Raw genomic sequence first — 24,672 nt, 5'->3', positions numbered from 1 at the left:
ATAGAAATAATACAAATGAAGGAAAAGGGAGAGTGAAATAGGAAAAAGAATAAGCTTTATTGATGTTATTGATTGCATAAAAATGGGTGAGTGTTAAAATAGCAATAAAAATGCTAAACTAGATAATTATCACGTGTGGGATTTGATTACTATGTAATCTGGTAGTTTACTTATTTCATATATGTTGGCAAAAGACTTAAGACTTGTGGGTCAGAAACAGAGAACTTTTTTACTTGTAGTTTAGCAAGCAGCATATCATTAGCATATTTCTCTAGATTCCTCTTGCTTCCCAGGTCCCACAGAGGCAATGATGGGTGGCCCATACTGATGCCACACACATAGTAGGTTTGCATCGCAACTGAGAATCACTGAGCTTGGGGAATGACTGCTTTTATAGTGAGCAGCCTGCTTTTTTTTTTTTTATTCCCAGCAGGAAACATTATCTCATCCTTCAGGATTGCTAACTACAAGCACAGCTCTGAGAAATGGCCCAGTTAATGAGTGGTTAGGACTCTGCATTCTTGGCCAATGCAGCAAAATGTGTGGAAGCACAAGAGGCCCAGGGAAGACTTTGTTTCCCCACAGATAGTAAAAGAACAGTAAGAGAACAGGTGGACCATAATAAGTATTGGCAAGGGTGTAGAGAAATTCAAGCACTCATACATCACTGGTAGAAATAGAAAGTGATACACTGTCTTTGGAAAACAATTTTTTTTTTTTCAACGTTTATTTTATTTTTGGGACAGAGAGAGACAGAGCATGAACGGGGGAGGGGCAGAGAGAGAGGGAGACACAGAATCGGAAACAGGCTCCAGGCTCTGAGCCATCGGCCCAGAGCCCGACGCGGGGCTCGAACTCACGGACCGCGAGATCGTGACCTGGCTGAAGTCGGACGCTTAACCGACTGCGCCACCCAGGCGCCCCGGAAAACAATTTAACAGTTGATGAAATAGGTAAAGTCTCCGTGGAGTACATCAAAAAGTATAGAGAAACCAGAGGGAAAATGGGCAGAAGGAATAAATTCACAGGAGATCCAAATATCAGAGGTAACATGCAGATTTTAAAACAGCTGATGGGTATTACAAGGATTTAGTGGAGAGTTTTAGAAGATTAGAAACTGTAAAATGAAAGAATGAATTCCAACTTCTACAACTAGAAACATCTATAAATGAAAATAACTCAGTAGGTGAGTTTTACAGAAGATAAAACTTGGCTGAGTAGTGGGTTAGGGAACTGAATTATAAGCAGGAAGAAAATGAACAGATGAAGAAAAAACTTTAAAAATACATGATGGAGTGTAGGAGACAGATAATAGAAAAGGTCTTACATGAGTAATTGGATTCATAGAAGGAAAACATGGCAGAAGTAATGGAAGAGAGAATGGCTGAGAATTTTCCAAAACTATCAAAAGAAATCAACTCACAGATTTTAGAACTCTACAATCTCAAGGCAGGATAAATACAAAGAAACTTTGGCATAAGCACATTCCAATAAAACCGGAAACCAAGAACAGAGTTATAAAAAGAAAATACATTACTTTTAAACCACCACAACTGGTAAAACACCTACTGACAGCAAAAATTTAAGGTACGTTTGTTAAGGATTGAACAATTTTCCAACAAAAGCTAAGAACATTTTCATCTGTAGACAGGCACTCAGTTTACTAACTGGGAGTTTTTCAGGCAAGAGGGAATCACAGATGGAAGCATAGATAGGTAGGAAGAAATAAGGGCAGTGTAAAGAATTTATATGTGTATTGACTACAGAAACCAGTTTTAAGTGTCTTTTCCACATTAAACACATGACATAAGAAAAGGAGGGATGGAGTGAAGAATACTAAGATGTTTGCATTTTCTAGAAAGTGGTAAATACACTAATAGTGGATTTTAATAAGTCAAGCATATATGTCATCTAAATATACAGCTTACAATTAATAGGAGGAGAATTGGAGGGCACCTGGGTGGCCACTTGCTTATGCATCCAGCTGTTGATCTCAGCTTGGGTCTTGATCTCAGGGTTGTGAGTTCAGGCCCCACATTGGGCTCTGTGTTAGGCATGAAACCTACTTAAAAAAAAAAAAAAGAAATGGAATAATAAATGAAAATAAAACACAGGAGAGAAGAAACAACATAATAGGATCAAAGAACATAAGATGTTAGATTTCCCTTCAAGTATATCAGAAGTTACAGTAAATGTAAATGAAATAAGTATTCCAGTAAAAAAGCAATTATCAGATTTTTTTAAGTTTATTGAGAGAGAGAGAGAGTGAGAGAGAGAGAGAGAGAGAGAGAGAGAGAGCATGCGTGCACGTGAGTGGGGGCAGGATGGAGAGTGGGAGATAGACAATCCCAAGTAGGCTCCATGCTGTCATTGCAGAGCCCAAGGCAGGGCTCAAACTCAGGAACTGTGAGATCATGACCTGAGCCAGAATGAAGAGTTAGACCCTTAACTAACTAAGCCACCCAGGTGCCCCAGATTAAAAATTTTAAAACACAATTATATGCGACTTGAAAAAAAATAGCAGTGTAAATATAAAGTTTGAGAAGAAACAGAACTTCTCAGTCTTCTGGCTGAGAATTAGTGGAGGAGGAAAAAAAAGAGCAAGGGGAAAACAATTATATGGAAGAAGTTGTGTCTTAAAAGCATTAACCGAAAGAGCTGGTGTGTCTCCAATCCTCAAAGTGTACTTTAAGGCAAGAAGCATTATTTAATGCACAAACAGTATTTCCTAATGATAAACATGTATCAAGGTTAAACACTCCTAGATTTTTATATCCCTTATTTACACAGCTATAAGATATATAAAAAGTGGTCATCAGTAAAAAGAAAACTTGACAAATCCACAAGGACAGTGAGAGATTTAAACATCCCTCTAAAAGTGATAAAGCAAGCATGAGGAATCAGTAAGGATTTTGAGGATTTGAACCTCTGCCCAGTAGTTCTATAGAGAACATTACACCCATTAATAACAGGATGCATTTACTTTTCAAGTGCACATGGATTATTTTTAAATGTGGCTGTTCTCTGGAACATAAAATAAATCTCAGGAAAGAATTTAATTTTTAGTTTGTTTTTTGACCACCATGGAATTAATCTAAAAACCAATTACAAAAACAGAACAAAATGCAACTTGTGAAATTCAGGAGTATACTTTATTTTATTTTTTTAACGTTTATTTATTTTTGAGAGACACACAGAGTGTGAGGAGGGGAGGCAGAGAGACAGAGAGACACAGAATCCAAAGCAGGCTCCAGGCTCTGAGCTGTCAGCCCAGAACCCAACTTGGGGCTCGAACCCATGGACCGCAAGATCATGACCTGAGCTGAAGTCTGATTCCTAACTGAGCTACCCAGGCACCCCCAGGAATATACTTTAAATCACTTGTCAGAGAGTCACTATGAAAATGAGAAAATATTTGGAGCTGAATGAAGATGATATATCAAAATGTATGAAATTCGTCTTGCATCTTAGCTGAGCAATTTAAGCCTTAATGCTGTAAGGAAGGGCTGAGACTCAATGAAGCATCCACATCAAGAAATTAGAGAGCAGCAAACTATGCCTACAGAAATTAGAAGCCAAGAAACAAGATAAATTAAAAAATCAGTGACATGTAAATCAAACTTAAAGAGAATCAATACAAGTAAAAGTTGTTTCTCAGAACAGTAACAAATTTGATAAACCTTTGTCAAAAGTAGTCAAGAACAAAACTTGTTGCATAGCTTAATATCAGGCACCTGGGTGGCTCAATCGGTTGAGCATCCAACTCTTTTTTTTTTTTTTTTTAAACGTTTATTTATTTTTGAGACAGAGAGAGACAGAGCATGAACGGGGGAGGGCCAGAGAGAGGGAGACACAGAATCTGAAACAGGCTCCGGGCTCCAAGCTGTCAGCACAGAGCCCGACACGGGGCTCGAACTCACGGACCGTGAGATCATGACCTGAGCCGAAGTCGGCCGCTTAACCGACTGAGCCACCCAGGCGCCCCTGAGCATCCAGCTCTTGATTTCATTTCAGGTCACATTTCCAGGGTCAAGGGGTTCTCTTTGTCTCTCTCCCTCTCCCTCCCTCTCCCTCCCTCCTTCCCCCCTCCCTCCTTCTACTCCTGTTTCCAGTGCTCATGCACTCACATTGTAAGATAGAAATAAAAAAAAGTTATTTAAAACTTAAATTTAAAATTTTAGATAATCAAATTCCTTGAAAAATACAGCTTACCAAAACAAGCTCATGCATGCATACACACAGAAAAGCTTCATGATCCATTATAGGAAGAAAGTGAATCTCTAATTAACAGACCTTTTCATTTGGAAATATCCACCCACATTGTTTCACTGGTGAAGTTTTTCCAACATTAAAATAAGAAAGAATACAAAAAGTCTTGAAAGAGAAAGGCTAATTGCCTTTTTTTTTTTTAATGCATCCAGTTTAATTTTATTTTTATTGACATATAAGTAGTGTGTGAGAGCCCAGTTTGATTGTGACAGCAAAACCTGACAAGTACATCATATCACAGAAAGGCACTATCACAGGTTAGTGGGGTTTTTTTGTTTTGTTTTTTAATGTTTATTTTGAGAGAGAGCTAGTGAGCAAGCAAGCGAGCCTATGAGCAGGGGAGGGGGAGAGAGAATCCCAAGCAAGCTCTGTGCTGTCAGCTCAGAGCTCAACACAGGACTTGGACTCACAAACCCTGAGATCATGACCTCAGCCAAAATCAAGAGTTGGACATTTAACCAACTGAGCCATCCAGGCACCTCAGCTTGTTTGTTTATTTTAATGAAAAATCTAAAAATTCTAAACTATTAGAGAATCAAATCCCAGTGGTACATAGGATAAACCATCACGACTATGTTGAATTTATTTCCAGAGTTGCAAGCTTGATTGAATTAGCAGGTGGTAATTTGTTTTATTGCAGTTTGCTTTATTGTGCTTCTCAAATACAGTGTTTTTACAAATTAAAAGTTTGTGGAACCCTTGGTGAGCTATTCTTTTGATGCCGTTTTAAAACAGCATTTGCTCGGGGCGCCTGGGTGGCGCAGTCGGTTAAGCATCCGACTTCAGCCAGGTCACGATCTCGCGGTCCGTGAGTTCGAGCCCTGCGTCGGGCTCTGGGCTGATGGCTCAGAGCCTGGAGCCTGTTTCCGATTCTGTGTCTCCCTCTCTCTCTGCCCCTCCCCCGTTCATGCTCTGTCTCTCTCTGTCCCAAAAATAAATAAACGTTGAAAAAAAAAAATATTTTAAAAAAAAAACAGCATTTGCTCACCTCTGTGTCTTTTTTTATCCCTTCTTGGTCATTTTTTGCAGTATTTCAGACTTTTTCATTATTATATTTGTTACAGTGATCTATGATCAGTGGTTACAGCTCACTGAAAGCTTAGAGGATGGTTATCATTTTTTATCAAAGTATTTTTTAATTAAGGAATGTACTTTGTTTTTCAGACATAATGCTGTTGCACACTTACTAAACAACAGTGTTTTATAAACAGAAGTTATGCATTGAGAAGTGAAAATTTTTATTTGACTTACTTTATTGTAATACTTGCTTTATTAAAGTAGCCTGGTACCAAACCTGCAATATCTCTGAGGTATGTCTATATTTGAAAATTAGAGTAATGTAATTAAAGAGTCATATGATCATCTATATAGATACAGAATAAGCATTTGGTAGTACTCAAAACCCATTTATGATTTTTGAAACTTTTAGCAAATTAGGAAAAGAAGGAAACTTTCATAACCTTATTAAAGGTATCTGTGTTAATACAGTAAATATTGAAAATTTTATCCTGGAATTTGGGAATATATGGAAAGCTCAGCATTACTAAAATCTCTGGCTAAGAAGTGCTTAGGTGAATTTAGGGAAGGGAAGAAGGATAGATTGGGAAAGAAAATATAGAACTGTCCTTAACAGATGAAATGATTTGTATGTAGGAAATAAAAAAATATATACACATAAACTTTTAGAATTAATAAGTGATTTTAGCACGGTCACAGGATGCTTATTCATATACAGAAATCAACTGTATTTATATTTATGAGAAACAGGTATTTAGAAAAATGTAATTTAGTGAACATACCAGTTGTAAACATCAAGAAGTCCATATACTTTAGATCTAAAAAAAGTTGTAGGAAACATGTATATAAACTATAAATAATTTTGAAATATTTAGATCTAAATCAAGAGAGTGAGGATTTTTGAGAAAGGAATATTGCCTAAATTCCTGTAAAATTGAGTTCAATCCCCATCAGAATCCCAGCAGATTTTTTAGGGAGATGAAGCAATTGACCTGTTTTATACACACATACACGTACATATCACATAATAGAAGAATACATTGACATAAAAATACTTTGCTGTAGGGTCGCCTGGGTGGCTCAGTCAATTAAGCATCTGACTTCAATCGGGGTCATGATCTCATGGTTCATTGGTTCGAGCCCCGTGTTGGGCTCTGTGCTGGCGGCTGGGAGCTTGTAGCCTGCTTCTGATTCTGTGTCTGCCTCTCACTCATTCCCTCCCCAGCTTGTGCTGCTCTCTCTCTCTCTCTCTCTCTCTCTCTCTCAAAAATAAAAACTTAAAAAAAATTTAAAAATACTTTGCTATAAATTTAAGAAATTTGAAAAAAATGAGATAACTATGTTCTTAAATAGTGAGTTCCTCTCATAAAATTATTAATTTTCCTTTGGATACCTTGTAAATTTGATGAGATCCCACTGAAAAATACCATCAGGTATGGTGGTGATTTTGTCAAAAATACATGTGGAAGGATAAAAAAGAAGAGCTAGAAGAAACCTGAGAAGACTGACCTCATTAGTTCAGCCATACAAAGATTTTTATATACTTAAAATAAAGTATATAAATAAAGGAGGGAAAAAATGTAATCTTGAATCAAAAACAAAACAGGTGAATTTCATATATGTAAAATTGTTGGTATCATTCTACCAAGATTTCTTGTTTCTAGTGACTTTAAAAGGCAGTATTTTGTCTGTGCTTTTTTTTTTTTTTTTTGGAGAAAGCAGCACAGGAGTGCAAGCCGGGGAGAGTCAGTGAAAGAGGGAGAGAGAGAATCTCAAGTAGGCTCCACACCCAGCACAGAATTCCAACACAGAGCTCACTCTCGCCACTGCTGGATCATGATCTGAGCCAAAATCAGGAGTCATTGCTTAAATGACTGAGCCACCCAGGTGCCCCTTGTCTGTGCATTTCTAATGGGATAAGTCATAAGGACAGAAAGGGCCAGTAGTCTTATTTTTAGTAGTAATGGCAGTGTTAAAAATTTTGTTAGTGTGTGTGTGTGTGTGTGTATAGATACATACATTATTAGACATACATAAACATGTATTACATTTATGACATAGTATGTAATTACTATTATTACAGTATACGCATAAATCATTAGGAAACAAGACTATGTAGTACCGGGATGTTGGTGGTAATATTGATATTGTTAAAGCTGTTATATATGGATAGGTAACATGTATATGTATATTATGAAAGGAAATTCTGCACCTTAAGATACATTTATTTGGGGCGCCTGGGTGGCTCAGTCAGTTAAGTGTCCAACTTCAGCTCCCGTCATGATATCGTGGTTTGTGAATTCAAGCTCTGCTTCCGGTTCTGCTGACAGCTCTCAAAAATAAATAAACATTAAAAAAAGATTTTTTTAAAGATATATTTGGACATAATTGAAACTTGTAGCTTATTGTTAATATAGTGTAGGTACTAATATACGTATAAATAAACATCATTACTAATCAATTTTTTTCCAGTGTGAAAGAGTTGTACAAAATCATAGACACTAAGAAGTCTAAAGTTTGACTACGAAGTGTCAGCATCAAAACTGTGTTTGCATTCTTGAGTATTGTTGTGCCATGAATGCAATTTGGTGAGGAGAATCCTTTTTTTTCTCAGCGGTCAATATAGTCCCATTCTGTCACTTTTTTTTTTTTTTTTTTTGAGAAGTCCGTTACTAATCTAGTTGACCTTCCTTTATAGAGGATCATCATTTTCCTTCTGGCTGTGTTAAAAGTCGTTTTATCATTGCTGTATGAATTTGTATTTGTATTTTTCATTTATCCTGCTTGGGATTTGTTGGACCTCTTTGGGTTTTGTTTTTGTTTTAATCAAAGTTTCATTTTTGTTTTGGACATGATCTTGTTCTTCTGTCATCTCCTTCTTGAACTTTAAGTATAGGTTAAATTTTTTCAGGCTATCTGTATCTTCTGTGATTTCCATTTTTTTTTTTTTTTAAATTTCATCCTGACTTTATACTTCATCCTGTATGATTTCTTTTGGCCTTATCTTCCCAGTTTCCTAATACTTTTTTTAGTTACATCTCAATATACTGTTTACTTTCCTCTTTCTTTTTTTGCTCTCTCTCTCTTTTTTTTTTTCTGTATTTCAGTTTGGGTAATTTTTTTTGTCTTTTAAGTTCACTACTTCTTAATTCAGTTGCATAACATCTTTTTCATCTTTAGTACCATGTTTTTTGTTTCTCGCATTGTAATTTTACTCTATTATTTTATTTCTGCTGAAATTTTTTATCTGTTCATATTGTCTACCTTTCTACCTTTATTATATCATTCATAGTTGCTTTAAATTCTCTGTTAGTTTCCGTATCTGGGTCATGTCTGATTTTCATGGATTGCTCTATTGTTTGCTTTGTCTTGTAGCAGTGTATTAGATTTTTGTTTGTTTTTGCTATTTGTTTCTTTACCCTTTTTATTTTTATATGACTCATTGTTTTGGATTTAATGATACACATTGTGTGTAAGGTAATAGAGACTTAGGATAGATAGTGTTTAAGCCTGCCACACCTCTTCTTCTGCTAGAGTTGAGCTAGGTTTGGATTTTTTTATTATTACAGTTACCTTTAGTTCACTAATGCTTTCAAATTCCTCTAGTTTCACTTTGTGGTTAGGATTGGGATTGGTTTCTTGGAAGATTTTTCTAAGTGTTCTTGTTCCACCCCCAGTTTTAGGCCTTTCTTCTGCTCTTATGTTTCATACAGGCTCTCCATGTTGTGATCCTTTTCATAAATGAACACTGCTTTTGCTTATTCCTCATTGTTTGCTAGCCTGGCACTGGGGAGAAAGGGCACTTGAGAGAAATTTTTTTTTCTTTGTCCATGTCAAGCCTTATCTTCTTAGTTGTTATTTATAATCTCTGGCTCATTTCCAAATTTCTTTCTGTTTGAAGGTTTTTTTTATTATAACTTTATATTTTCTGATACTTAAAATACATGGGAGTGTTTGCAAGTATGAGTCTGTTGTCCTTTTTCTGGCCGTTATTGTTCATCATGTCTATTATTTGTTCTCGTGTTGGGGTTTTGTTGTAGTTGGGGTTTTTTTTCCCTTGTTTTTTGAGGGAGAAAGTATGTTTGTCCATGAGGTCATATGTCTTGAATTTTAGGTGTGCAAAGTTTTTGAGGTTTAGGTTAAAGTTGCATTCTTGCAAAGAGGTTTTAGATTTGTTTTTACCCATTGCATATGTACATTACCAGTCCTGAATGCCTTTAAATTTACTTACATGGTTAAGGTATTAACAGATTTAAAGTACAGACCTGCATGAGGGATGACTTACGTTTTAGATTCTTTTTTTTTTTTTTTTTTTAATTTTTTGGGTTTTTTTTTTTTTTCAACGTTTATTTATTTTTGGGACAGAGAGAGACAGAGCATGAACGGGGGAGGGGCAGAGAGAGAGGGAGACCCAGAATCGGAAACAGGCTCCAGGCTCTGAGCCATCAGCCCAGAGCCTGACGCGGGGCTCAAACTCACGGACCGCGAGATCATGACCTGGCTGAAGTCGGACGCTTAACCGACTGCGCCACCCAGGCGCCCCTACGTTTTAGATTCTTAGGGAAAATGTTTTTTGTTTGTTTGGTTGCTTTCCACCTGCCCCCCGCTCCCCCTTCTCTCAGTGCCAAGCAAGTTTTCTTACTGTCTTCCTCTGCAGAGTGGGCCCTTTCCTCCAGACCCCTAACAGTGAGGGTTCAAGTAAGTGGGTTGAGCTTCACGAGTAAGTCTCCTGTTGGGCTTCCCATTTTTGGTGGATTTTCTATTTCTTGACTTTCTCACTTCCTACAGCCATCAAAGTGGAGGGTCTAGTCTCTAGAGTTGAGAAATCTGGTAGCCTGTCTCCTGGTATTTGCTTTCACTTTGTTGGCCTTTAGATTTCTTACCTTTGTGCCATGAGGTATGCATTTGCTTGCTTTTATTTTTTTATTTTTATTTTTTTTAAATCTCACACTTCAGTTGTGTTTGGAGGGAGATTTGTTAAGGGTACTTAATCCTTCATATATTGTTTGGTTTTTCTTTTCATTTGGTACTTAAAATTTTGAGGCTTAGAAACTCCTTTCCTAGATTTAATTTACTATTTATATTTTGAAAAGCCTTTATTGTGTATCTCTGCTATTGCTCAATAATTGGTAGATATTGGAAGATTTAAGGGTTATATGATATTGAGATTTCACCTAAAGTGGGTGATCTAATTCATCCCTTGAGATAAGGCAGTGTGAAGGGGATGAACTTTTTAGTAGTCACACGTGGGTTTTGAGTCCTTACCCACCTGTATGAATTAAGTTTCACGAGACTCTGTACCATGTATCAAAGCAGAAAGAGTAGCTGTGTAATAGGGCCATGTGAACTTTAAATGATATAACTTAAAGTTTCTGGTACATGGTATTGTGTAGTGATTCTGTGGTAGTTCTCCCATCATTTTTTAGAAGAGCAAATTGAATCTCAAGGAGGTAGCATATATTGCTACCTATTCAAAATTCTTTAGTTGTTGAGGTGGTTATTATTCTTCTCTGTCTCTGGATTTTACCGTTCAGAATAGTAACTTATTCTGCCTACCCTCATATTTCTTGAGTACGTATTTCCAAGGATCTAACATGTCTGATGAGAAAGAATCTAATGTATTGCCCAGTTTGGCAAACTTTTTGAATGCTAAGTAAACAAAGATAAATATATAATACATTTCCTGTCTTAGGAAACTTGTTAGTGAGATGAGCTTATCTAGTAATAATTATGGTTAATCTGCTTAGTGCTGTAGAAAGGGTAGCAGCTTTCTGGGGCAGAGGAAGGGTTGTTTAAACCGGGTCACGAAGTATGTGGAGGATGCCAAGATGTTAGCAAAGGAGTAATGGGCTTTGTGGCAGTAGGAACAGCAGCATATGCAAAGGCCTGAAGGCGCTGGAGAGCATGTCCTTTTTTTTTTTATAAAAATAATTTGTTTTTAATGTTTGTTTATTTTTGAGAGAGACAAACAGAGTGCAAGTGGAGGAGGGGGAGAAGGAGGGGGGAGGTACAGAATCTGAAGCAGGCTCCAGGCTCTGAGCTGTCAGCACAGAGCCTGACATGGGGCTCAAACTCACGAAAGGTGAGATCATGATCTGAGCTAAAGTCAGGTACTCAACCTACTGAGCCACCCAGGTGCCCCAAGAGCATACCCTTTTAATGAGAAATCTAGGTTGTGTACATAGAATAAACTAATTATGATCTGGAGGAGAGGAATGTTTTTCTGGTTATGGAAGAGATGGTAATTGAAATGTGTCTTAAATGATTGGTAGTATTTCAGCAAGTGAAGATAGAATGAGTAGGGTAGCACAAATTAAGGAAGTTGAATATAAGTTACTAATAGGGACCAGTGAATAGTCACATTGACTTGGCCACTACTTTTGAACTCTCATACCTCTCATAACTGAAGCAGACAGACATCAACTCTTTCTGAGAAATCATCAGGAAATTTTGCATATCTCATTAGAGCTTTTATGTGAGAGGGATTTTTGTGTGTGTGGGGAGAAGAATAAAGAAGCAGTTTTCCCAGGCCTACTTGTGTAAGATAAAGTAATAAAAACATTTTGGAGATGGAGTATATGTGGCTTTTGAATATCAGTTTTAATAGTTTAAAATTTATTTAGTAACTATTAGAGGTCCATTGAACAGGAGACATGATGATTTATCTGGGGGATTTATTGGACCATATAGGATGGAATTGGAGAGGAACAGGACTAAAGCATCAGGATCAACTGTTATATATTGTAGTTTAGGACTGAAGTAAGACTTGAAAAATGAGTGGTGGTAATGGCAATGAAAGAAAGGGCAGTGTGAGAGGAATTTCTTAAAACAAAAATTGAGAAGTTCTGAGAAATGATTGAAGATAAGATTTGGAAGACAAGCAGGGAAATTAGGATTTTTCATGAAATTTTCACACTTGGGTAACTAGAAATTTTTGATAATAGCAAAGGATAGAACATTTGAAGGAAAACTTGTGGGGGAAACTGAAATTATTATGTATGTGATGTGAAGTTAATTACATGATTTACTTTAGAACATCATTATGCCTTTTTAAAAATAATTTCAAAAAGTATGGTTTAGTCTGACTGGACAGGCAGTGTGGTCTTGTATCAGTACCATAAGTGTTGGAGACAGACCTATATTCCAACTCACCTTTAAATTTTTTTTTATTTGTTTTTGAGAGAGAGCGAGCGTGAGTGGGGGAGGAGCAGAGAGAGAGAGGGAGACACAGAATCTGAAGCAGGCTCCAAGTTCTGAGCTGTCAGCACATAGCCCGATGCAGGGCTCGAACTCACGAACCACAATATCATAACCTGAGCCAAAGTCAGACACTTAACTGACTTAGCCACCCAGGCACCCCACCAACTCACCTTTAATAATGAGTATTTCAATGTGAGAGTGGAAAGTTATCAGTCTCTTTGGAGTTTACTTTGTTCATCTATAAACTAGAGATAGTAATACTTGCTTACAGGACTGCTGTGTGAACTCAGTAGTATGTTTATGCATGCTGGCCCATTTTAAGGCCTCAGTAATTATTAGTTTTCACTTCTTTCTTAAAAGATGCCAGACTTGGGGTGCCTGGCTGGCTCAGACGGTGGAGTGTGCAGCTCTTGACCTTGAGGTTGTGAGTTTGAGCACCACATTGGAGGTAGAGATTACTTAAAAATAAAATCTTAAAAAAAGATGCCAGCCTTACTCTTGGCTGTTGTCATATGTTAAGATGGACACCAAAGAAGAATTCATAACATTTTTGTTTTTCCGTTTAGCATTTCAATGAAATCATAACCATGATTGTTCCCTAAATAAATGTATAATCAGGCAGCTTATAATTGGATTAACTCAGAGGTCGTAATTATTGAATGTGTAGGTGTAGTTAACAGCTGTCATTTCTGGTAAGTGACTTTACTTAGAGGTTATATGTTTATGTGAGTGAGACTATTTCCTGGAAGGAAACTGTGGTCTACGGATCTTTATTATAATGTCATCTTTAATCTTTAACTCATGAACATTGTCCTATACAGACTATTTTCTTGAGGCAGTTTCTTGCAAGAAGTAAATGAATCCTCCTTATGAGCCTGTTAAGACTCCATAGACTGTCAGTAATATGGAAAAATTGGATATTTAATCAGGAATGTGAACATGTGTTTCAGGTAGAAAATTCCAAAGATAATGAAGATAGTATTCTACAAAGAGAAATTCCTGCCAGACAGTCTCGACGAAGGTTTCGGAAAATTAATTATAAAGGAGAACGCCAAACCATTACCGATGACGTGGACATTAACAGCTATCTTTCTGTGAGTATATGTAGGAATAGTTCATGGATTTTCCTTAATTTTTATATATAGTATCTTTAATTTACATATATTTTTGATAATAGCATCACTTTGGGCTTAATGGATAAAATTTTGAGACAAATAAATGTATTTCATTTGTTAAAATACTTCTCACTTGAGTTTGGTAGAAATGCTTGTATGTACCAGTGGAAGTTTTGTTTTACTTTTGGTTTTGTTTAAATAATGTAAAAAAAAAAAAAAAAAAAGTTCTTACCATATCTTTTTAGAACTTGTGGATTTTCTTGCCTTTTTATTGCCTGAATAGAATATAGATTTAGAGTTCTAGCTGAGAACTCAGGTAATAGACTCGTTGGGAGCTTTTTTCCTGATAAGCTGTAAGACATGTAAAGAAAGAAAAATATGTCACTTTTTCCCTTGTGATATGAGAGAAATACAAATACTGTGTGTTAGTACAGAAACATGCGCAAGTGTTAGCGATAGGTTTTCACATGCAAATATTGAAAAAAGAGAAGCAGATGAAATAATTAGCTTTTGTCACACCACAAGAAACATAAGCTGTTTCTCCAGAAGTCTTCAGTTTTGTAATTGTAGAGAACTTCATTTTAAACTAAAAAGTATTTGAATCAAGAAGTAAGAATAATCTAAGAAAGACTAAATCCAGGTGTATTTTATCAGTTTTCAAAGAAAACAGTCTAGAGATTGATTGCAAAATATAAAATATAAATATAAAAACAGTCTAGAGATTGATTGCAACAAAATTCCCAAGAGTATGTTTAATTCATTTGGTTGTCAGAAACAGAAATGCTTCCTTCCATGTTAGGAGTAAGGAGGATTATTTAGGGAGTTTTGTTTGGTGGAATAAGTGTTACATTTAAGACAGCTCAAAGGATTTAGCCATGTTTGCCTAACCTCATTGATTCCATACATTCTATTTCCAACAACAAAGAGTTACATGAATTGATCCCCTATTTTTTTCACCACATCCACAGGTACAAAGTGTTCATTTCCTGTTCTTTTTATTTAATCATTTCTTTAAAAAAATAATTTCTTTTTATGTAATAAATTCCCCCATAAAGAATTAATTTAAATGAACATGTTTTGCATTATTATGCAAGTAGTACATGCTTGTTTTAGAAAAATTGAAAGCTGACTAGTCATTACCACCCAGTTATGTAACCGTTGATGATATTTTATATATTCTTGGATAAAGGTTCTTTCTACCTAAAGATAAATATATAAGCTTTTTGGCCAACTTGTAAAACTTAAACATGTGTTCTGCTTTATAACTTTTTAAAACTTAACATGTGTAATCTGAACATCTTTGAATGTTCTTAAAGAAAATTTTTTTACATTACCCTTAAAAGTGTCTCTTTATAGTGTCCTAATACTCCATTATATTAATTGTCATAATTTATTTACTCCCCAGTATTTGGTCATTCAGAATTTTTAGGTTTTTTTTTTAACGCTAATTATCTTTGTGGTTACATGTGTCCAGTTATTGGTTTCTTTAGAAAAGTTCTAAGAAGTAGAATTTCTAAATTAAAGTACCTTTAATTGCATTATTTGGTTTTCCTTATATGAGCTAGAGTGCATAGTTTGTATGTGTGTTTGGATTACTTACTCCAGTCTCAGCTCTAGTGTGTTCTTAGATTATTTTAGTGTCATGTCATGAAGCCTAATAGATTCTATATTTCCTCTAGGTAGCTATAGCTTATGCTCATGTCATTTACTTGTAACTCTCATGTGTGCTGAAAGTTGTCGTCTTGGGGTTATGCTGGGTTCCTGAGTGGACCAGAAAGAGCAACAGGCACACTGCTTGGGATTCAGTCCATTTGATGAGTCTAAGTGAAGTGTGGCATTGTTGCATTTAAAGGCTTCTATTGCTAGTTTTAAGTACTCAGCCTACTAAGTACTGTCAGGGATTTGGCAGAGGGAAGAGCTAAGTTGATTCAGGGTAGTTAATAACTATGAGATTAGACTTTTGGTCATGATACTTGCATTTGCTGTTTCTTGAAATAATAGTGTGTGTTTGCTTTTGATTCTAAAAGGGATATATTTCAGGCAACTTGGAAAAGATTATAAGAGCTTTTCATTTACTTTTCATTAAAGTCACCAGTATGTAAAACCTATGTGTCTATTCAAATACCTATATATTGATAGTTGGTCTAGATAAGGATGCTGCTGTGTAGCAAAAATGTTAATTAGTATTTGTGAAAACATCCAGTAGAAAATTGGTTTTATGGCTACTCTGGGGCCCTTTACTTCTTTTGTTCTTCTGTCAGCGATTCAGAGAGATCAAAAGGAAGCCTTTTTTTCTTTTAGACAGTAGCTGAGTTTATCTTTTCATTTGCAAACTATCATCAACCTTTTCTTGCTAAACTGCTGAAGGTCAAAAATTCTTAAAGATGTACGGAATAATTTGTTACTATCCTTTGTCGTAAGTATTATTAGTATATAACCTATACATCAAAGTTTTGTGAGTACTAAAGACTTGGCATGTTTTATTCTGTAACTGAACGCTTAGAATGATTGAAAAGAATGGTTTATTTTTATGAATTATTTTCATATTTTTGTCATATATTGCTTTATGTAAAGATGAGAACCATAATGGGAAAGGGAAAGGTTGTTTTTCTTAATGTTAAAAGAGCATTCCTGACAGTTATGTTTTTGAAACTTCTTTGGGTATTCCTCTCAGAGTTTTCAACAAATTTAAATGTTTTCAGATGCTCTCTGTGAGAATATTTTAAGGTTTGGATCTTTGAGTAAGGTGTGTTTCATATTTAGAAATAGCAAAAAGGTGATTGGGAGTAATCAGTGAATAAGATGGGTAATTATGCCAACTGGAAATAGTCAAGCAGTTACAGGAGACATCTGTCTTGACTTCCTTACTTTCCATATGATTGGGGCATTTCATCTAAATCCTTCATGCTTTGGTTGCTTTCGCTCAGAAACTGAGGTTAATATTTGTCTGCCTGTGTTACGGGGTGGTTGCTGAAGTACATGGGAACATGTTTGTACACTCATAGTCTAATCAGTCAGTAATATCTCTAGACACTTCCTTTCAAATGTTTCAAGATGTATACCCTCCTCACCTGTCAGTCTCTCCATGTGATTGCCTTAGTGTTCACTGCCATTCTTTCTAGAACTCTTGTAATAGCATCTCTCATACTACTCCAGCCCACTTACACTGTAAAAGGAATATTTTTTTCATTTTAAGAGATATGGAAAATTTTTTCTAAATTGGAAAGTGTTTCATAATCTCTTCATTAAAAGATACCTAATTAATTACTGTGTCCATGAACCATGAGATCACAGCCTGACTTGAAATCAAGAGCCACTTGTTGAACTGACTGAGCCACCCTGGTGCCCCTATTTTCAGCTTTACTGAGATATAATTCACATATAACAAACACTATGTAAGTTTAAAGTATACAGCATGATATTTGATATACATATTATATTGCAATATGATGACTGTATATGTGTGGATATGCATGTGTTGAAGGCTTAGAAACCTGTTGGTATAATCATCTTTTACATATACTGTTCCTTTTACTTAGAATGGTCTTTTATTTTTTGTCTTTTTGGCAAAAATCTTAATTGTCCTCAAGACTCAATTCCATATCATTTCATGGGAAGCCTCTGTGATTTGGGGGAAGAATTAGGTACACATCTCTGTATCCCATGTATATATTTGTGATCTTTCATGAGACTGTATTGTAATCATTTGTTCAGTTGTCCACCTCTCACATCAAATACTTGCCTTGAAAATGTGAACAGAACCATCATCATTGTGTCCTCTGAACTTACTATCTTTCAACATGAGATTGCCTTTTTTCCCCCATCAGCTTCTTTAGATTCCTGTGTAACTTTGGGCACATTTTGTAACTTTCCTGCATCTGTTTTCATAAGTAATCTATAAATTTATGAAAGGATTAAATGAGAGAATTTATGTAAAAGTTTCTGCCTAGTGTTTGGTGCTCTGAAAAACTTTCATTATGTCAGCAACTTCTATTCCTCTTGTTATTGTAAATACTCAGTCTTTGTTTTTGTTGCTTACAAAATGATTTTCCTATTTATTCTGTAGCTGAGTATGAAATACATCCAAGATATTTAAGCATGTTGGGGAGCCTGGGTGGCTCAGTCAGTTAAGCATTCGGCTCTCAGTTTCAGCTCAGGTCTCCATCTCACGATTCATGAGGTTGAGCCCTGCATCCAGCTCTGTGCTGACAGTGTGAAGCTTGCTTAGGATTCTCTCTCTCTCCCTATCTCTGTCTCTTACCTACTCGCTCACTCTCAAAATAAATAAATAAACTTAAAAAAAAAGTTATTGAAAAGATATTTAAATATGTTAATATAATCAAAAACAAGCTAAAGAATTAGAGCAAAGGGAAAGGAAAAAGAAAATCAAGCTGGCTTGAGGTTAGGACAACCAATAGTCAGCCAACTGCCGCTGTCCTCGCCGCACCCAAATTATTTTTGTAGTGTGTATTCATAGTAGCTCACTCCAAACAAGGTAATTTCTTTGTCCAACCTTAAGAGGTAAAGTGGTTACTCAACGTATATGAAAGTCACTGAAAGTGTGCTTTTCTGTATACAGTAAGTAGCTAGAGTCCAATTAAATGACAACAGGAGATGTCTGCCAAAAACTGATCACTGGTTTTGGGATTACTGATTTGAAGGGCTTCTTTGTGATAGTTAGCAAAGCCAGTAGTTTAGCTCAAGTGTCTTAAAATGTAAATTGCAAAACAGTCCTCGGACATGGGAAGAAAATAGTTTTTATTTATATGTAGTATTATCCTTTTAAATTTCTGGCAAGTTTTGTGTCTGTTTCATAATGAACACAGAATATTTTCGAGGGGTGCCTGGGTGGCTCAGATGGTTAAGCATCTGACTCTTGGTTTTGATTGCATCGTGATCTTGTGGTTTGTGGGATCATGCCCCTCGTGGGGCTCTGTGCTGACAGCGTGGAGTGTGCTTGGGATTCTCTCTCTCCCTGTCTCTGTACCTCTTCCCTGCTTGCATGTGCTGTTTCTCTCAAAATGAATAAACTTTAAAAAAAATAAAAAGTTTGAGATTAGTTGGTTTTTAAATGTCTTCCTCACTTGGCACTAGTTTATTTTTTTAGCTTTCTAGCATCATTATTTTGTTGGAGGTCCTTTCCTTTGGTCCTGTTTTTCTCTCTCCCTGTTCTTAGAGCCTTCTTTACCTAAGGTAATTCTGTCCTTTGATGAAGCAGTTTGAATTTTAACATTTCCTCCTTTTGTCCAGAATGGTATCCTACTGTGCCTTCCAGAAAACAGAGTAAACAACTTATTTAAGAATTTCCTGCATGTCTGTATTTTTTTTATGTAAAGTTGATTGCTGTGTTTTAATTGCCATCAGTGGTGAAAATTTTTCAAATGTAATGAGTTGAATTTTTAATACTGGTGTATATATGTGAAGTTAAATGGTAAAATTAAAGCAGGATCAGTAAGGGGGAAGTATCTTGGTTTCACCAAAGTCAAGCACCAAGTATGTCTTTAGTTAACTTGAAATGAATTTCCAGAATACCAGAGAACATTCATGCTCATTTTTGTGAAAACATCAATAACTGAAATGTAAATAGGGACATTCTTCAAAGGTTTAAAAAAATCTTGTTGGTGTTCTAGTACTTCATTTATGAAATTAGAGCCCTTTTTATTGATTTCTCCTTGCTCCTGCTATATTTTTGAATAAGGAACAGTATGGTTGTTTGGTGTGCTTGTTATCTTGTCTTAACTAGGTCCCACGTTCCTCAGTAGACTACATTTTTTTCTTTCTTGTCCCCTATGTTGCTTTTTACATTCTCAGGCACAGGATAAGCCACTGGTCATGCTTTTCTCTTTCTCCATCATGGCACCTGCATTTAAGTGGAACCATTAAACTGTTCGCAAAAAGACACATGGAAAGAGGGATTTCCATGGAAGCATCATGGGTCATGGTTTTAAATTGAGGGCTTCCTTTTGGTCACCTTTATAGATTTTCTTTCTACAGTTCATTGTTCTAGGAACATATGCAGGTGGTAGGTATGGTATGATACTCTAGAATCTGATTTTAGGTGCACAAATTATAATGAGGCATGCAGCTCTTCCTCTTCTGCACCCTCTTTGATTTCATCTTAAATTTCCTGCTCTCCTGCGGTGCAGGCTGTTGAGTTTGGATTCAGAGCATATTTAGCAAGATTAAGACATAATTGTCAGTACACCTGAATAGGAGGTGATTATTAGGATCAGATCATGTAACCACCTTTATGTTGGTATCCTGAATAATGGCTCTATTCTTGTACTGGTCCATGAATGTGACATCTTAAGTTTTTTAGCAAAATGTGTTCTGCTTTGGTAGAGACTGTGAGTGTTTTATTTATCAAGCCATTCCTGTGGTAAGAAATGAGATCCTGCCCCCTGAAAGCTCATCAGAAATTAGAGGACTTTGGTCCACACATATGATTCCTGAAATCTCCTTATGGAGGATGTCTTAGTCCATTCAGGTCGCTGTAACAAAATGCCACAGACTGAGTGGTTTATAAATAACACAAATTTATTTTTCACAGGTCTAGAGGCTGAAATTTTAAGATGAGGGTGCAGGCATGTTTGGGTTCTGGTGAAAGCCTCTCAGCTTACAGACTCTGACCTCTCACTGTCTGCTCACATGATGGAAGGGCTAGGTAGCTTTGTTAGGCCTCTTTTATAAAGGCTCCAAAGTGCTTTTATAGCGGTGGTGCTTTGCACCTTCATTACAGAAGAGGACTATCCTCTCAATTCATGAGTGTCTAACATCTCCAAGTAGGAAAATTCTTCCCATTTGCCTCCTGAGAAATAATGTGTAATTCTTGACAGGAAGTTCTTGTACCTAGTTAGAGGGTGATGAGTCCACCAATGGACAGAGAAAAAGCAAAGGGGTGATACTGTAATCGAACTAAGGACAGATGCCTGCCTGGAGCAGTTTAAAAAAAAATTCTGAAGAAAAAATGCTCATTGTAGAAATGTAAAAACATGCAAGAACATTAAGAGAGAAACTTGCTGTAATCCTCAAACCAGAGATAGCTAGTGTTGCTAACGATTTTTAAATATATCTTGATTAATTCAGATCTTCTAATTTAGATAGTGCTGAATTTTTATATCTCCTACCTTTCTACTACACATGCATTTTTCCCCAAAACATATAATATTAATATTATATCATACGAGTGTAACATAGGATTCCCATGCAGCTTCTACTTTTTCTCCCTATTACAAACAACGTGTATAAGTTAACTGGACTTGGATTTTTTTTTCTTAGGGTTGATTAGTAGAAGTTAAATTACTGGATTAAGGATATAAAAATTATTTTTAAGGCTCTACATAAGTATTGCTAACTTCTAAATGGTCGTTTTAAGAAATTGTCTTGATCAGTCACTTTTTTATGAACTTCAGGAATGTTGGGAGCTCAAGGAGTGCAGGGTGTGCTCTTTTGGTCTCCTTTGTCTTTTAAGGTGACACTCATTCATATGGATCTGCTCAGGGAACCAGAATTGGAAAATTGTTTTTAACTTACTTGAAACTTTATGCAGTAGCTGCTAATGAAACCTCTTCTGAAGATTGTTTGAAGCAACTCTGATACGGGGCGCCTGGGTGGCTCAGTGGGTTAAGTGTCCGACTTCAGCTCAAGTCACGATCTCGCGGTCCGTGAGTTCGAGCCCCGCGTCGGGCTCTGGGCTGATGGCTCAGAGCCTGGAGCCTGCTTCCGATTCTGTGTCTCCCTCTCTCTCTGCCCCTCCCCAGTTCATGCTCTGTCTCTCTCTGTCTCAAAAATAAATAAAACGTTAAAAAAAAAAAATTGAAGCAACTCTGATATTAATATATACCAGTGGCCCAAGGTAATGATTTTCAAGAACATTTGGGTTGGAAGAATTATAACTACTGAGACATAGCAAACACATTAATGCTGATTTTTATTGCTTTTTAGTTTGATTTGTTATCTGTTCAGAAACTATGCTTTGTTCAGCATTTGGCTTTTATAGTACTAGAAAATGCATTATTTAAAATTAGAGAAGTGAGGGGCGCCTGCGTGCTCAGTCAGTTAAGTGACCCAACTCTTGATTTTGTCTCAGGTCATGATCTCATGGTTCAGGAATTGGATTCCCACATTGGGGTTTGCACTGACAGTGCGGAGCCTGCTTGGGATTCTGTCTCTCTGACCCTCTACCACTTGTTCTTTCACGCTAAAAAAAAAAAAAAAATAGAGAAGTGATTTAAAGGTGGTCTCAAATATAATCCACGAATCTTCAGATGGAGAGAATATTCTCAATAGTTTAATCTTTTAAATGAGATTTTATTTTTCCACTTATCTTTATATATATAGCTCTATTTTAATTATGGGTAGACCTCATTTTTAAAGAAAATACAGTATTTTAAAACTTTACATTAGCTTTGCATATAGTGTATAGCACATTTGACTATTTACTATACACATAGAATGTATTTATTTGCATGTGTGTGTAGGTGATTGAATGAGTGAAAAATGCTTCATATAACTGCACAGTGTAGGGGAAAGTGGAAGCGTGGTGTGCCTTTTTATTGTTCCTTCAGTTTCACTGATTCTAATTATAGAAGCTTACATCACCTTAGTTGGTGATGAAGGCTTCCCTCTCCTTTGCTTTTTCTTCCTTGATCACTCCCTAAGGAAGGATCATATTTCATAGTGCTTATGTGTCCTGCTGGTAGCTTTAACAGAGTTTTCAACAGCATGGTGCTGACCATTTAGTGGACATAGATGATCGTGTGCTGAAGCACACTTTTCTTACAAAAGAATAGGAGGAGAGTGTTGATACTCTGGCTTCCCTGTTTTCAGAAAGGCTGACGAATAGATAGAATGCAATTTGAAATCAGGAATTCCTGAGGGGCACCAGTAATCAGAGTTAACTATGTCTGGTAACTTAATGAAGATTCATTTCAAATGTTCAAGTTAAGCAAGGGATGAGGAAGAGGTGGGAAAGCTTGCTGTGATCTTTTAAAAGGGCTTGTATATTACCTCTGCCATTACGGTAAACGGTCATTCATCTTCCAAAAGGATTAAAGTGTTTTTACTATATAAATCCATACATTTAGCAATTTATATTTTGAAGACCAAATACATAAAACTGAAATACAGAAATGAGTGGCCTGTTTATTTTATTTTGTGAAACTCCATAATTTTTCTTTTGTTCACATGCTTTTGAGGTCGGTTTCTCTTAAGTTGTGATTGCAGTATTTCAATGTGCAGATGGGAAATAAACGGTATGACTTTGCCTGACATTACTATGACCTGGTTTTTCTTATTGTTGTTTTTTTGTTCTTATGTCTGGAATGTATATTCTCTGATAACTTACCTTTATCCCTAATGACCTTTTTTCTCCTCCTTTTCAGTGTTGTTGCTTATTAAGTACAAAGTATACTTCTAGTTTAGCATCTATCAGAACTTCATTTTTGGCTTTCTATGCAATATGAGTTCAGATGTTTTGGTTTGTATTTTTGTTTAGATATATATAGTTTATACAGTTAACATACATTTTATATCTTAGCTATATAGTATCTAGATTTTTATAAAAATAACTTTGTAATGCTTTGAAGCTTTCAAAGCCAATATAGGTTGATTGCTTTATTTTATGGTGGTGCAGAGGATCCTCCTGAAGCTAAAGATTTCATCTAATGTGGCTTAGCATTATGGCGTTTGATGTACAGGGGAAATGTATTCTTAAATGGCTATCCTGTGGTGATGATTCCTAGATAATGTGTAGATCAGGGCATTCTCCTTGCTGCAATTGCTTCATTTGAATTGGTAAGATAATGGAATGAGATCACAATAAAATTCTAAAAATGATGGAAGTGAAAAAAATGTTCTTTCACCTGATCATATTTTTAGTGATTTGACAAATTACTGACTATTCTCTTCAAAAGATGTTTATTTCTTCCTTCATTAATGAAGAGGTCATGTTGTTCTTTCTGAAGAAGTAATGTGGTCTGGTGTACCATCAGAGTGCTGGTGGATTCATAGCTGAATATAAGACTTGGCCTATTTGTTTCTTTCATGGTATTGTTGCACAGGGAGAGTCTGCATGCACGATTCGCCATAGGGTTCCCTAGAAGGTCACATAGTATGAGATGATGTGTAGAACAAGGAAAAGGGTGATGTCATCTTCACTTCCAGGCCACACTGAAGGAAAAGAGAATTGTTGCTTTATTGAATTGGTGTTTACAATAGTAGTTTCTAACATATGGCTTTTAGTGGATTGCATTTCACACACAGGGCAGCAGTTTCTTTAAGCAGCTAAGAGATAGCTCTCCCTTGCTCAGCTTGAGGTCCTTCTTTGTGTGCTATCAGCATGATTTATTATAAAAAGGGGGAAACGTGACCATTATGATTTTATTTTTGATTTGGTAATAATTTATCCTGTTGGTACTGTACATGAATGTAATTATTATCTCCCACTGAAACTGAAATACTCATTTAAGTCATGTTACAGATGTTTATGTACAAAGGCTTGTCTTTTAGAAATTTATCTTTAGGAATTGTTGGGCTTCATTTACATACAGTGCCTGCTATCATTTTTCTGTTTTAAAAAATGAGTGATTAAAATTAGATTTTAGCTAATTTATTCTTGAATGCTTAACATTATGATGAAACTCCCAACTCATTGTAGTTTATTTAAAATAATTGAAAAAAATACATTGGTGTTTGAAAATCAGCCTCTATATATTTTCCATGTTTTATGTTTAGAAAGCTACTCATGCCCATTTGTACTTTTGAAATTTAATTTTACATTTAAACTCAAAATTTTTACATGTATTCCTTTGAAATTTTTGCAGAAAACATAATTCTTAAGTTTTATAGAAATCTTGATTCATAAGTGATCACATATTTTGAAAGCATGAGTTGTCTTTGTTCAGAATAATATTTAGCTTTACTAAAGTTAATTGTAGTTTTGTAAGTAACAGCATAATTCAGATTGGCAGCATAGTGTTGTTGAGAAAGTGACTCATACTTTGCCCAGAGGTATTGAAGACCTCTTTTTTGGGGTATGGGGGTGTGTGTGCTAATGACAAGATGTTTCTTT

General features: G+C 35.9%; 1 protein-coding gene across 1 annotated transcript in view; it reads left to right on the top strand.

The window, feature by feature from the left end:
- The window catches only part of RAPGEF6 (Rap guanine nucleotide exchange factor 6), a 192,503-nt gene that overhangs the window by 55,258 nt on the left and 112,573 nt on the right, over positions 1-24,672 (top strand). The window contains 1 exon segment of the mRNA XM_043587048.1: positions 13,437-13,580. Within this exon segment, the coding sequence (XP_043442983.1) occupies positions 13,437-13,580 (144 nt within the window).

This window comes from Prionailurus bengalensis, chromosome A1, assembly GCF_016509475.1.
Source record: "Prionailurus bengalensis isolate Pbe53 chromosome A1, Fcat_Pben_1.1_paternal_pri, whole genome shotgun sequence".
Classification (NCBI taxonomy): domain Eukaryota; kingdom Metazoa; phylum Chordata; class Mammalia; order Carnivora; family Felidae; genus Prionailurus; species Prionailurus bengalensis.
The sequence above is the reverse complement of the archived record's forward strand: the minus strand, read 5'-3'. Positions and strand labels throughout refer to the sequence as shown.